Source organism: Platalea leucorodia, assembly GCF_965183815.1.
Source record: "Platalea leucorodia genome assembly, chromosome: 7".
Taxonomy (NCBI): Eukaryota; Metazoa; Chordata; class Aves; order Pelecaniformes; family Threskiornithidae; genus Platalea; species Platalea leucorodia.
This window is the reverse complement of record NC_138829.1, coordinates 68912951-68928569: the sequence shown is the minus strand read 5'-3', so window position 1 is coordinate 68928569 and position 15619 is coordinate 68912951. Positions and strand designations below refer to the sequence as shown.

The 15619-nt window shown below is 38.8% G+C and overlaps 1 protein-coding gene across 3 annotated transcripts in view; it reads left to right on the top strand.

Annotated features, from left to right (window-relative positions):
• Window positions 1-15619, top strand: part of NAV2 (neuron navigator 2) — a gene marked incomplete at its 5' end in the record, with an annotated part of 427505 nt that overhangs the window by 390405 nt on the left and 21481 nt on the right. For all 3 annotated transcript variants that reach the window (XM_082317338.1, XM_082317337.1, XM_082317336.1), the window contains 7 exons: window positions 1361-1521; window positions 1995-2183; window positions 7552-7604; window positions 9719-9742; window positions 9862-9936; window positions 14505-14588; window positions 15193-15304. In XM_082317338.1, the coding sequence (XP_082173464.1) occupies window positions 1361-1521; window positions 1995-2183; window positions 7552-7604; window positions 9719-9742; window positions 9862-9936; window positions 14505-14588; window positions 15193-15304 (698 nt within the window). The remainder of the gene's footprint in view (window positions 1-1360; window positions 1522-1994; window positions 2184-7551; window positions 7605-9718; window positions 9743-9861; window positions 9937-14504; window positions 14589-15192; window positions 15305-15619) is intronic.

Sequence of the window (15619 nt, the reverse complement as noted above, 5' to 3'; positions counted from 1 at the left end):
CCGTGAAGCCGAGTGCTAAAAGCCTTTCTTAAAATGGCATTTTGTTTAAAATGTTTCTGTGGTTCTCAAGTATGTCCCTAATAAATAAAGACTCTCTTTTAAGACCGAAACATTTGAGTGCTGAAGAGGTAGGTATTAATGCTGAAAAAAAAAAAAAAAATCCTTAGTGTGCTAAAGTAAAATGACTGTTTAAAGCCCCTTTCTGAATAAACTGATATATGTGCAAAGTTCAAGAGATGGAGATAGCCAGGGAGTGTTGATTAAGTGTTGAGGCATAAGCAGAAGGAATGTATTTTTTGAAAATAGTTTTTGCAATGTTAATTATTGTAGTGCTCACATTGATTTAAAATAGCCTTAATAAGTGATATCTTACTGTAGAGCATTTAGTTGGAGGGAATCTAATTAATTAAACAGATAATATCGACTAATAATAGACTCGAAGTGTTTAGTTTTTGGAAGGAGAGCTAGTAACTCATAAATGTTTCTCAAAAGCAGATAGCATAGCGTAAGACACACACTGAAATCTGTCAGCAGACAAGTGTTTCCATGATGCTCTTTCTTTTGATACCTGTACCCTATCACATATTTCATGTAACACCTGTGGTAACATACCTATTTTTCAGGCATATACAGAAGCAGATTTAAAACTTTGCTTAAGCTGAAGCCAGTGGGTGTTTTGCCATTGATGTTGGCGTAGACAACGTTTCCGCTATTTTCTTTGCCTTCAGAAAAGGCTAAACCTGGTCTCCTTTATGATGATTTAATGCTATTAGTTTTGAAATAAATGGGATACACCTCCACAGACCTTTATATTAATGTCTCTGGAATATGAATTATTGGGTCACAACTTGTTTAAAAATCTGATAATGGCTTTGTTGACTTGAATTTGGTTGTCACATGACGAAAAGCCAGCTAAGCTTAGCGATGCACCAAAATATTAAAATAGTGGTAGAATTTTGGCATAACCTAAGGAAAGGAAAGGATTTCCAACTTATGGTTTTATTTTTCAATCATACATACGTAACACACACTATATTTTACAGTACAAAACTTCTATCTGTAGCTTTTTGTTTACTACTGGTTTGGTTACTACTGAAGCTGTAGGAAAGGAGGATTGGGGTTTTTTTTCCCACACAGCAGTGAAATGAATTAGGAACAGCTTAGAACAGCTTGGAACAGCTGCTTTGTTCAGAATTGTATTGGTTTTATATCATTTTAATCCTTAAATTTCATATGAGAGTTCTTCCATCTTTCTTTCCTTCTCTCCCTCCCCAAGTCTTGTGACATTTCATGGTTGTGGGGGGTTTTTTATCATTTTAAATAAATGTCAAAGTTAATTTTGGAAAAACTGTTTTTGCAGGTATACTCCATCCTCCCAACTCCGTAATCAAGAAGATGCAAAAGAATGGCTACGGTCCCATTCAGCAGGAGGACTTCAGGATACTGCTGGCAATTCTCCGTTTTCATCTGGATCCAGCATAACATCACCCTCTGGAACTAGATTTAACTTCTCGCAGCTTGGTGAATAATTATCTGTTTGGATAATCATAGCAATACATTGTGTGTCTTGAAAATAGCATATTATGCAATATAATTTTCTTCCGGCAGCTCCGAGTCCCACATTCAACCTCAGGAAGCACTTCCATTGAAATGAGTGTGACTAATTAGCATTACTATCTCGTATGCCCAAAGGTGGCATACTTGCAGTAATTCTTTGAAAATACTTCTTGTTGCCTACTTGTTTAGTAATACTGCTTTAAAATCCAAGCATCTTACTATATATGCCAGTCTCATCAGTTTAAGATATTTTATCTTTGTATGTATTTTTCAGGTGGCTTGTTGGAAAATTGTGTAAAGCTCAGTCTGAAATAATATATAAAAGTCAGAAGAATTTTAAGTCAGAAGAAATGCCTTTTTTTTGGTAGCTGCACAAAAATTAGGTATGAAAAATTGTGGTCGTGCAAATAAATTGGTGTTTATTCTTCACTTTATAGCAAGCCCAACCACTGCAGCCCAGATGAGCCTGTCAAATCCAACCATGCTACGGACCCACAGCCTTTCCAATGCAGATGGTCCTTATGACCCCTATAGTGACACGCGCTTCAGGAACAGCTCGATGTCCCTGGACGAGAAAAGCAGAACAATGAGTCGGTCTGGTTCTTTCCGTGATGGCTTTGAAGAAGGTCAGTAAAGTATGTGATGGTGCTGGAAATGAACAGAAGATGACATTCTCACGTGAACCAAGTATAAATTTGCTGCTTTTCAGTTCAGCATAGGGGTCATTTCAGAGCACAGTTCTCTCTGCGTGGAGCTCTCAGTCTTAGATAAAACTTTAGTCCTAGTCATCGTTCCGATGATAATTCATTCAGTGATCCTTCTGGCCAGACATAGGAAAGCACGTAAGTGTTGTAGCTAGACCATCACTGTTCAAGAAATGATTTAAACACATCCTGTGCTTCGTTTTTAGTTATCTCAAAATTACTCTAGTTCATGCTTAGAGTTAGCATATTAAAGTGTTTCCTTGAATAGGACTGTTCTCCTGAACCTGGGCCTCCACACTTCTGTTTGTAGTACAAATAATTGACATCAGCCAGGCTGTTGTTTCTATCCCAGTTAATTTTTCCAGTATTTAATCTGTATTCAAATTGTCTTTACATTTTATTTCTGCTCAATGTCCTGGCTTGCTATCACACAGCTTCCATGGAAGGGACCTGAGTAGTTCTTCAGAACGCCTAGGCTCTTTTCAATTCCTCATCGTCTTTTCAAATATGTAATCATACCTGATAAAAGAAGCCCATATAAATATAAGAAGAAAAAGTAATTTGCCTATAAATAAATGTTTAGTTTGATTGCTACTGATCAAGAAACCTTATGGCTGTAGCAGGAGTAACTATGAGCACACGATAAAACCTTCAAGTGTTGCATTTGTAGAAGTCAAGCATGGGGTGAGCTCTGGGAGTGGTTCGTAGGAAGGTCATAGGAAGCCCTTCCAGCATTAGCTCTTTGAGTCTTAAATCACCTTTCTGGCAAGGCTTGGGAGCTTGGCTGGCTATGAAGTACTTTATCACTACAGGTCACACAAGCCTTCGCTCACTTACTTCCTCCGCTGCTGAAGACCTGTGCTTACTCGGCACTGTGAATACCAGTGCCCCGTTGTTGCTGCTCCCCTAGAGCCAGGCATGGGAGCCACACTTGGGTGCTCGTAGCAGCCTTTAGGAACCACAGGGTGCCTTCCTGGAGATACTGGTTATCCCATCTGTTTTCCACCATTGGAAGCAGTGGAAAATGCGCATTGGATATGGCTCCAGAAAGATTCAGGGCTAATTCATTATTGAATTTAGCCAATCTAACTCCATAACATTTAATTGTATTTTAGAGGCCCACGGCTGAGGATCTTCATTACGGATTGAAAATTGCTAGAATAATGCTGTAGGGCTGAAAACTGTGTCGTTGCAGGAATTAACCTTTGTTTGTGCTGTGCTCTCAGAAAGCTAGATGATCATGAACAGTCAAAGGCTGCCTGATACTTAGTTGAATTTCATTCTGAGATGAACAGTCCTGCTCTTACTAAAGAGTTCCTTAATACAATCTGTGGAGGAATTTAAATCACTGCATCTGTGTTATACTTAGATTTACTGAAGGAGCTACTACAGCAAAACTTACTCAGGTTTTATTGAAGACATCCTCAGAAAAATTGTAACCTTAGTATTTTAAGTGTGCTTAAGAACGCAGCAAATCCATTTTGGCATGTTTGAGGTTAAACTGGCTCTTGTAATTCAGAAATTCTTGTCCAGGTGAGAGGATAGTTTGGAAGAATATTTAATAAGTATTACATGTTTGAGGATGAACCATTAAAAAAAAAAAAAGAAAAGGAAAAGGGAAGAGTTAGGTGAAATGTTCTGCAAAGTGCTTTTCATTCATTTAAAAAAATAATAAAAATGATGTCCAAGAAAACTCTACCTATGGACTTGAAAGCAGTGGAAAAAGATCACTTCTGTGTACGAGGAGGGAATTTGACCCTACAGTGGACATGCTGAAGAAGTCCCTTTCAGATTTTCCTGAATTTTTGGCGCCTAAAAGGATAATAATATTTTATCAGATGCGAAGAATGTTTAGGTGCAGTCTCTGTATTTTTGTCTTCAGGTTAAAGGTCTTCTGCCACTTCTCTGGCCATACAGAAGACAGGGATAGCCTGCTTATTAGCTCCTGCTTATTTCTCAGGGAATCACAAGTTATAAGTAGGCAGGGGGTTCTGAATATGGCATATATGTTGTCCTGTGCTTTCAAACCTGTGGATCTAATTCACCTTCGCAGAATAAGAGAATAGATCGAAAAGTATGCATGCATCATTCACCTTCAGCTTGAGAGGATAGACCAAAAGGTGTTATAGAAATTAAATTTGTGGTTAATGAACAAATTGATTTTATACAATCAGCCAGTGTCAATGAAGCATAAATCCAGGTCTTAAATAAAGGTTACCCATCTACTTCTTAATTATTTATTAGCACGTAAGATCACAGGACACTTTATTCTTACTAACTTCAGCAGGGCCAGGATTTATTCTTAAAAGCCTTTTTTCTTTTGTCTCCATAGTGTGAAGTACAGTCATGTTCTCTCGCAGCACAGCATGCAGGTCGAAATGTTAGTCAGCCTTGCAGTACAGAACTCTCTTGATAGGAAGGGTTTCAGGAGTGGAGAGAAGCCAGCAGGAACAGCCTCCAAACTCGCCAGAACTTCAGGGGTAAAAACACAGCCTAAAACTGAGGTGGTCTCTTGGCTCTCCAGTTTCCCCACTTCCCTGGCCGTCAGTCTTCCCCAGGAGCTGTGCTGCCTAGAGAGAGAGGAATTAAATTCATTGCCATTGGGATATAAATTTTTATTCCTTTTTGTGCTACTGACTGCAATACCTGTTGTTCTTTCTGCTCTTTGGACAGTTGATCCCGGCTAGACCGTTTCTTTTCTAACGTTAAAAATGATACATGCTTGCATATGCATTTATAGTGCTTTAAAATAATCGCTCCAAAACAATTTGGGTTTGTAGCCTGCGTGCAGATGCATGTTAACTGCAAAAAACAGGAATCACATCAAGAGCATAACTGCCTTCAGGCTCCTAATTAAATAGCCTTAAAGTAGCCATCTGCAGATACTTTAAAAAGAAATTGCGCAAAAGCATTAACTCCTTAGTTGTCCTTGAAACTAGAAATCTCACATTATACACACATTTGAATGATGCAGTGGTGATGTTTTACAGGGCAGGAGTATGATTCCCAGAGTTATATGTTTTTCTCTTTTTTCATTTTGAGTCTTCTTACCTCCTTTAAAGTCCCAAAGTGATCTTAAAAATTCCAGTTGATGCTAACTCAAAAATCCTGGGTCCCAGTCCCTTGTAAGATCTGTTTCTTCTCTGGCCAGTTGGTATGGTTGCTTTCTTGAATACGTCTCTATTAGCAAAAACAGCACAAAGGAAGAGTATAGAGAGGCAAACTAGAAAATAATATTATATTCTCTGTATGAGCCCATTGGTGGCCTTGTGAATATCGTCTGCGCTTTGGGCTTTCCATCTTAAAAAAGGTGATCCTAAGGGTAAAATGCAGGCGAAAAGAAAAGTGACAAGAAGATCTGAAGTGCATAACATCTATGGTATGAAGAGAGTGAGATAGATGAGGAATCTTCAGCTTGGAAAAACGATGTCTGAAGGGAGGTGATAATATATAACTTTATATGCATTATAAAGAGGATGGTTATCCATTACTTCTCGTATCACAGGGGTGTGGAGACACTGAAGGAACTCATTGACTGACTCAGCAGCAGGTCTAAAACAACTGCAAAGAATTATATTCTAAACACAACGAGAGTTTTTTGTTACAGATAAAATGTGTCAGTGGATTCAGCAGTAGTTAAGCAAGTTAATGGTAGATAGGTCACAGCAGCTATGAAAAATAATGGTCTGACTGCAGTTTCCATCTCAGGAATTTCCATCTCTGCTGATTCCCAGAAGATGCAAAGGTGTACCTGGGGAAAAATCACTGGGTATCTGCCTCCTTCTTGCATGCCTTTCCCTAAACATGCGCTGCGGTTGCAGCCAGAGATGGAGCACGCGATTAGGCAAACCCTGGGTCTGACTCACGCTGGTTATTTTTATGTTCTTAATGCAGTACAGTCCTTAACATCTAACTATAAAGATCATTTTAATTGAAAATATGATTAACCAGAAAAAGCAAATGGGTGTGAGTTTTTTTTTTACTTTCTTGTGGGTTTTTAAAATTGTCTTAAATTCCTCCAGAAGCCAACTTAGACTTTGTTTACTTCTTTTTCCAGCCTTGCCTTAGGATATAATGTCAGTGGGAAAGCAGAGCCCGTTTATTATGAATGTAGAATTGCAGTAGGTAATTAGAGCAAAATGGCAGCTTTTGTAACCTTTTGTTTTTTGGCTGGAGGATTTAGATGAAAGAAAAAGCGATTTAACACAATTTCATATGATTTGTATGAAGTTACCTGAAGTTTGAATAAAAGTTTCAGTTAAATGTATTTTGTTTCTAAAAATAAAAATAAAGGAGAGGTAATTTTGCATGTTTCAGTAGCAGAAAGAATAGCTTCAGGTAGGTTTTTTTAACAGCATAATGAAAAATAAAATTATGTTATATGTAAATCCTAACGTCAGGGTGATGGTAACAATCTTGAGAATCAATGTGTATGTCTCTTTCGCTGAATATATATTTAAGTACAAAAACTGCTTGAAATGGATTCTTTTCCAGAAAAGGTTTTGTAACCATGTTTTCCTCTGATAGTTTTTCTATGAGAGAACAAACTGTGCCTTGTTAAAGAAATGTCATTGCTCTAAAGAAAGACCAAAAACCCCTGCAGGGATAGGCAATGTTCAGCTCAGCGGTGCCCATGATCCACCTCCCTTGTAGTCAGCAGAAGGAAGATCCAGCTGCATTCAGAGGACAACTGGGAGCCCCAAAATTAGACAGTGGTTTCTGCCCTGGGTGCTCCACATCATCTCCTGGAGCATCTGGTTACATCCTGGAGCTGGGTATCGTGGTCTTCTCGGGACATCTTCATCTTGGTCTGCTGCTTAAAGAAAACAACCCACCCCCTCAATCTCATCTAAAACTGAAGATGAAGTACTCAGATGTACTTTTGTAATCTCTTCTGCATTACAGTTAATTTGTTGGTTTTTAATCTTGAGTAAGTCCTTTTCCAAGAGTCTTAAGATAACCTGTCCAGAGAAGTATTTATTTCTGAACAAATCTGCATCGAAACTTTTCTTTTTAATCTTCTTGACCACACCTCATTTTCCCAAAAAACAAGTATTATTAAATTGTTAAAACAGCTTTACCAAATCAAAGTTTATGGATTACGTTACCTGGCCATGCATTCTTCAAACTGTGCATTATTGGTGCAATAATATAACTAAGTTTATGATGGATGATGAAATTAGTGAAAGTATTTCTTCAGTAGGCTGGTAGTTGGCAGTGGATGATCTATGATGATTCCACTATGTGGTTACTGTATTTATAGTCATTGTGTTTATTTTCTTTCCTTTAGTGCATGGTTCTTCTCTCTCTTTGGTATCCAGTACGTCATCTATTTATTCGACGGTGAGTATAATGAAATGAACAATTTGGGTTTACTAATAAAAATTATTGTGTTTACTGGTCTTATTGTGCTAATTATTTTTGCCATTCAAGGAGGAGGGAAAAAAGTGCTTTTCATTTGATTGTGTTCTGAATGCTAGCTACAAAAGAAATGTTTATGTTCATAAAGATGTCTGTGGATATTTAGCAGTATCCTCATTAAACACAGACTTTAATGGCCTAAAAGCAGCAATTTATTTTTTGAGTCACTATTTTACAACTACACTAAATAAGTTTCGCTACAGAGGACCTCAGTAGATCTGAGGAGATTTGGACTTCATTACCTAAAGCACCACAGAGTTTGCTGAGTAAAGTCATTCGAGCCTTGTATTAAGGATTTGCTACTAAAGAAGTTTGAGTAAGTCTTTTAATGCACGGATTTTAATAATCCTAAAGAAGCCATTTGTTCGCTATGCCCGTAATATTTTCTCCAGAAGTATGTATTCACTTAGGTTACCTGATCCTAAAATAAGGCTTACTGGAGTTTGAAAATACAGGGTTTTTTTTTAAATGCATGTTGCATTTGCTTATTTTCTTCTAATAGTCTCATGAAGGTCATTTTAAACATATACTGTGGAAGACCTTGTAAGTTAAGACTATACCTGTGCTGTAGTGGGGAGGTGAGGCTGCAACATGCAGACCCTGTCTTGCCTGGCTTTTCTCTAGCTAGCTGGGGTGTTAACTGCAGCGAGCCAGGGGCACAGCAGCCTCCAGCCCACACAAGACTGCACAGAAGTATTTGGCACTGATGGTTAATTCCCAGTGGCTTCATTGCTGTTAATATCCAAGCTAGCCAGATTAAAGGTGGATCGTGTATTCCTGGCATGCAATGGTCACAGTTTTGGGGGTTTCTTAAAGCACAACCCTTTTAAAAAACAGTGGATAATAATTACTTCTGAAATACGTGGTAATTGAACAGGATCTTCAAATTCAAATTCTTATGCAAGTACGATGCATCTTCACGCTTACCAGAAATCCACAGCTGAAGCGAGCATATGTGATAGAAGAGTATGTGGAAGAACTTGCTCTTGGAAGACGATGTGTAACTGTCTGTGAAGTCTGTCAAGCCAACATAGTGTTGTTTAGCGTTATTTCACATACGTGTGTCACTGTTAGGAAACTACATGTGTAACATGGCCTGAAGACCTTGATAATAAATTGAAAATACCGCCTTTCATTATTGACCTTGCCTCAAGCAAGGTCCATATGAAGCCAAAACAGATAATGTATTGGAAGGATGGAAAACAGACTTTTTCCTCTGGGCTGTTGTTGATAACCCCGAGAGCCACAAGGAGAGTACTCAGCGGCTGCTGGCTAAGCGTCTGGTTTATGTGCTTGCTGCCCAAGCACCAGTGGCTCTTAATACTGTGGTTTGATGGGTATAATTTTCATGGTGGCTGGTAGTGGACGTATTTACATAAGGGCAGCGGAGTGTGTAACTTCCTACCATACACTTCTCTTTAGCTGATAACTTTGGTTAGAAACAAGCCATAGTAGCCACAATTTTATCATGCAGACCACGATGGATGGTCAGTACATCCACTTTGCATCCTCAGATAACTAGTTGTGTGTCCTCAGTTCTTGATCACCACAGTGCCTAGGCAGCACCCAAGTGGGAGTAATTTTTTTTTTTTTTTTCCCCCACATCACTTTGGAATGCAAAAACATGATTTCTGTCCCGTGGAGAGCTGAGCATGGGAGGAAGGGAATTGCCTAGGATCAGCCATGTTCTGTGACAGTCCTGGCTCTTCAGAGCCTCATGCAGTCCCTTATGCACCGAGCCAGGACTTCACCCTTCCACGGTTCGGACTCAAAGGTGCACTGGTCGGCAGGCTGGCAAGTGGAGCCCAAGTTCCTGCCTGCAGGAAGAAGTACTGTACAAGCAGCCTGGTTTCTTTTTCCTGAAGAGTAAATAAATTAGGAGATTACCTTAGATTGACTATGGATGTGGGAATCAAAATAAGGAATTCACATTAGAGTTTTTGAAACGCCAAAAAAACCCTGAAAAATTTGATAAATTTGTCAAGCTGGTTATGTTGCAATATCCTCATGTATTTTCCTCCGTTTTTATTTTATAGCCTGAAGAGAAGTGCCAGTCAGAGGTAAGAGCGCGTAGTGATTGACAGGCATAAATGTTCTGTCAAGACACTCTGCGTTTTGTGTCTTGCTACTTTATCTCTCCATATTACGGTGCAGTAAAGTGCTCTCTTAAAATACATAGATTCGCAAGCTACGAAGAGAGTTGGATGCATCCCAAGAAAAAGTGTCAGCTCTGACAACTCAGTTGACTGCCAATGTGAGTACAACCTGGAGAACAAACACTAACGGGGAATGCATTTAATGCACCAACTACCACCCCAGTTTTTCTGAGTGACCTAAAGATTTCATGTGTCTAACATTCGGTTCACATTACCTATGTGTTTAAAAAAATAACTACATGCATGTGGCACTTTTCCAAAAATAACATCCTCTGTCCTACTGAATTGTCTTATGCCTTTCTTGAAATACTGAATTATAATATTCATTTGGCTTTACGTATATGTAAACCATCTTCAGATCTTGACAAAATCATTGAAGACGTTGTCTTTTTTTAGAAATAGTGTCTTGTTTTGTCATTTGGGTGGGATGAGGTACAGATGAAGGTTATAATCAGTAGGAATAAAAATTGGTGGAAATGTGGATTGAAATGCTTTATACTTTGCTATTACATAAAGATGCGGGGTAATGGTGTGGTAGGTAACAGTGGCGTAAGGGGCTCTTGAGAGCTAATTTACAGTTACAGAGTGGACATACCTGATTTTTACCAGTGTGGGCAATACTTCTGCTTGTTTCCTGTGAGGAATTTGATGAGTAAGTAATGTAAAACACTTGGAAAAAAAAGATTTGGAAGCCAGGAGGTGTTGAGGCAACACTATGCATGACCCTGAGCAAGTTTATTTGTGTGTTCTGTGCTGTAGTCACAGATAGCAGAAATCTGCAAAACAGAAGCTTGCTAGAAAAATAAGCAATTCCAGAGTATATAAGCTACAGATGAATAGTCATCAGATTGGATCATACTGACATCCTAGTTTGTGGGAATAAATAAACATCAGAACACATGCTACTGAAGAGGACATTCCTGTCCATCAGCTCTCTGAATAGGTGGAATATGAAACTTGGCACAGTAAAGGATAGCTTTCATCAGAGCAGTAACACCTAGCACAAGAAGGATTCAAGGGGAAATCTACTGTGGTGTTCGCTGCAGGCATTGCAGTGTTTCATCCGGCTTGCAAAACGGGAAAGGAAAACGAAGAACACAGTTAACAGAGAAGTCAGATAAAAGGGCTTTGACTCCATGTAACCACTCAGTCACTTTCCCAAGAGGAAGAGAAAAAATTTTAAAAATCTTCCAAAAATTTAATCTTATATTTGCCTTCCAAATACAAAGAGGACTGGATACATGAGTTGGTTTTCATCCAGAAGCTTCTTTTACATGTGAGAAAGTAAGAACCAGATTCTTTTGCATACATTTTTTTATCATGTTGTTAAATAACCCAGCTTGTGTCCCTCAAGCAAAGAGCTTAGCTATGCCACTCATCTAGCTCTGCCTTAGTTTTCTTGCATTCTTCTTCATATGGTGTTGGGATTCAGTAGGCTGTTACTCAATACGGGACTTAGTAGCCTGTCTCCAAGAACAGTGAGTAGCACAGGCTACTGTGTGCCTGCCCCAGCTGCCATTAATTTGCCCAAGAATTTGTGTGTGGTTACTACAGCTATCATTGCGGAGAATAGTTTTTAACGTATGCTGCTGCTGTACATTTTTGTTTGGTTTGGGGTCATTTGGTTTTTTGTTGTTGTTGTTTTGGGGTCCCCCCCCCCCCCCAAAAAAAAGTTAACATCATTTATTTTGATAATATTCCATTTTTTCTTCATTCACTTTGCTAAAATTTTGGGGGTTTTTATTCATGCTATTTAAACTTCTTAGACTTCGACCTGCCCCTTATTTGTTCATAGAGCAGCTATAGTCTGCTGCAGAAATGTTGCCCTAACTGGCTTCTGTTTCACTCTCTAGCCGCCTCTTTCCAGAGGACGTACGCTTTTTGCATGTAAAAGGCCAGGTCTGTTGCCAGAAAAGTTAAGACTAATAAATGCTGTTTGTTAAGACACTGCTTTTATGGACATTTCCTTTACACAAGATTTAAAAAAAAAAAAAATGCTTTTAACTTAGGCAATTTGAATTCATCTGTTTATTTAATTTATTATTTTTTTGCTGAATTTTCGTGTATACACACTGCAGCTTTTGATGCTTCTCAGGCCGTCAGGGGCAAGAATTTTGAAGAGGTTTTGCTCCAGCTCGGAAGTGAAGATAACTATTTTCCGTAGCCCACTGAACAGGTTCCAGATGGGAATAATTTAAAGGTGCCTGATCTGGTTTTGAAAGAGCAACTTTTTCTTAAGGTTCAGGTCAAAAAATTACAGGTTTTTATTTTTTGCTTTTGCAAAGTATTGCTTAGGATTCCTGAATATCGGTTTTGTTATTCCCTGTTCATCCTCCCCAACAGAAACTTTGCAGTCTGTGTTTTTAAAATAAATACTTAGATTTTCAAACGTGTAGTGTGAGGGTTTAAATTACTTTTTGCTATTTTCTCACAGTCTCAGCTCTGCTTATTTTCATAGGGGCTGATGGGAATGAGAGGTGCACATCCCCCTGTTATTGTACTGCTCATGTTTGTTTTCTTTGCGAATGTGAGAACAGTTATTTAGGATAAGTCAGCTGTGTGCTGCTGATGAATAAGTCTGGAATAACTCAGTGAAAGGTTTTGCTATTCTGTATATATTTAGGGGAGAGAATGCCCTTTTCCGCTTGGAAAGATTTTGCACAATTTTACTTGTCATTGTGTGTATAGAATTATTTTTAATAGAGAAATAAATTATTATTTGCTATGGTTAGTGTAGATGATTATGGCTAATGAGAGAAAAATATATTGAACTATGCCCGTGTTCCATTGCATATGCAACTGCATATAGATGTACATATAGATACACATGTATATCTATATATAGATATTTAGGTATCTAGATATAGATATTTATCTATAAATAGATAAATAGATATACAAATATATCTAAAAAACAATGCCATATCATGGCACTGGAAACATAGTACCCTTTCAATCAAGTTTCTTTCTCTCTTCTCAATCTACTTTTCCTTCCTTTTGCTTCTCAGTCATTTTCAAATCTTAGTTGATGTCCTTAATATAGTCGACATTGGGTTCTCGGTGCTTCATTGGAAAAGAAAAAAGGGTAATTGGCCAAGCACCAGGATGTTTTGGATGATATTTAGCACGTGGACTTTGATTGCAAACAAGGTGCACTCCGATATTGGAGAAGCCTTTGACTTCGATGCAGGTGTATCAGCTGATAAAGCATCTGGCAGACTGGCCGCAATGCCGCCGTAGTCCTGTCTCCATCCTTATCCCTCTCTGCAGGGAGAGCATCTCTGGACTGAACTGACCGACGTGGCTTTCGGACTTCTCCCCTTGGGGAGCACAGTGCGAACGTCCACCTCTGTGACTTCCAGTGTCTTTTCGCCTTAAATATCCACAAAGAAAACAGTGATCTAGTTGGAGGGAAGTTTCTGCCTGACCTTCCTCTATCTAAAAACTTGCTTTATATTTTAGTTGCTGTTTTCTATTTTATTTTACTTTTTAAGGTATCCTCCTGAAACTTAGGAGTGACATTTGGGGTTTTTTAGTACTGTCTGGAAAAAGGTTTAAACTTTTGTGAAAAGCTCTGTGGCAAGAGCTAACTACTTACCTACTTGAGGGTACCTGAAAACTATGACTAAGTAACCTTTTACACGTTAATAATGGCCCACATAAAAAGTCAAAGATTAAGTCTGATTTCAAAAATGATCAGCAGGAGATGTTTAGAATCTCTCTACATTTTGTGACAGAAGGTCTTTGCACGTCATTGCTTGCAATAGCCTGGGGACGTGGCTAGATAACCAGGGACATCCCTCCATGCCTTTTTGGTATCAGGAATACCTTCAGGTGACAAGGTGTATGCCCTAAAGCGTCCCTTAAAAGCCTCAGTTACTTAATCTGTGAGACATTTTAAAAAAAAAAAAAAAAAAAAAAGAATCTAACATGTCTTTCTGTTTCAACAAAGTGGCAAAATGTGTTTTCGGTTTATCACAAAATCGAAGCAGCTTAAAAGTACATGAACGGGATTAGTTTGAGATGTGGCTCTTCAAAGGACCTTCACTCCTAGGGACCCAGAAGATGATTTTGTTCCCAGATATATGCTGGATGTAGGATTGCACATTTTACAGAATAAATGAGAATTCCAAACGGGAAAAAACATCCTGCTTTGCTCTTCTGTTAGAGTCTGTCTGAGGTAACTGTCGTGGCTATTGAAATCACGGTATCAGAGAAGTGGATGTAGCAGCTGGCTGAGGAGCCACCGTCAGGAAATCTCCTACCGATGTGCCGGGTCACAGCGTTACTCCTACGTCTGTGTTTTCTAAAGCGTTTGGTAGCAGCGGCTGCCGAGCAGGGCATGGTTTATAGCCGAAAACTGCATCATTTCATAGTGCGCTGCTAGTAGTAGTTGTGTACGAAACGGCTGTCGTTTTCTAAAATTCTGAAATTGGTGTGTTACCTTCGGCATTTCTAATTTTCCACAATTAAATTGTTTCTGATAATTTGCAAATGTTTTCACAACGTATGTTCTACTCGTGACTTTTTCTAATCAGTGATATTTTCTCCTTATCATTTACCCAACAAACAATGCAATGCAGGAGGTGGTCCATTTAAATACCTGCAGAAATAGTCTTGTTTTGGGGGAAGAGAACAAACTACTTCTGTACGGTTTAACTTTCAGGCTCACCTGGTGGCAGCATTTGAGCAGAGCCTGGGGAACATGACGATCAGACTGCAGAGCCTGACAATGACAGCAGAACAAAAGGCAAGCTTGGAAAGTGTTTGGGGAAGTCTTAATTTCTGTTTCCAGCGTTGTTGCTCGTGCTTTTTGTAGTTGGGGGGGGGGAATCACATATGCCGTTTGCCTTAGTTTCCTCAGTTGTGGTGATGAAGTGTAATAAAAATTTTGTATAAAATGCTCGTTTTCCTTACTGGGATGTTGTGACAACTGATTGGATTATTCCTATGGATTGTTGCTTTGGACACAAGTCTTCAATATTGCATATTTTTGTAATAAGATTCTTCCCAATGCATCCACATGTGCACGTTCAAGCGAATCACCAAGAAAAATCCTTGCAAGACAGGCAACGCTGGGTTTTTGGACAGTATGCTTGAATATACGTTATTTCTGTATTACAGAGCATGTACTTTTTTTTTTTTTTGTATCCTAATAACCAAGCTATTTTGCAGCCTGTTGAGGGTGTGCTTCCCCAGGTATACCAAACCTCATTTTCATCTCTTTGTAGGTATATATTCCATAAATTCTCTATTAACTACCAATACTCACATTGAAATGTGGCTTCTTTGGAGCAGTTAGATGCCATCTGCATTTTCCAATGTCTCACCATTTTTTTTTTTTCTTATTCAAGGACTCAGAACTGAACGAGTTAAGGAAGACTATTGAACTACTGAAGAAGCAAAATGCTGCTGCCCAGGCTGCCATCAATGGAGTCATCAACACACCTGAGCTCAACTGCAAAGGTGAGAAGCAAGCACTATGTTTAGCGACTGTGCGGTGCTCATGGGACTTTAGACCTCTTGGTAATATCTGATGTAACCATCAGAGATCAGCTTTGTCTCATGACCATGCTCTAGTTCCTTGTTTTGGTATCATGTGGGGACTTGAAATAGGTATCTGTGTAAACAGTGTGGTCAATTCTATAGAAGTAAATGGATGCGTCAGGCACATAACAAGGCATTTTAACAAAGCTTTTCCACCTTCAGTGTGAGCTCACTGAATTTACTATAAACATTTAGTAATTAAGCCATCTAGACACTGATGTGAAGCAGCAGAGA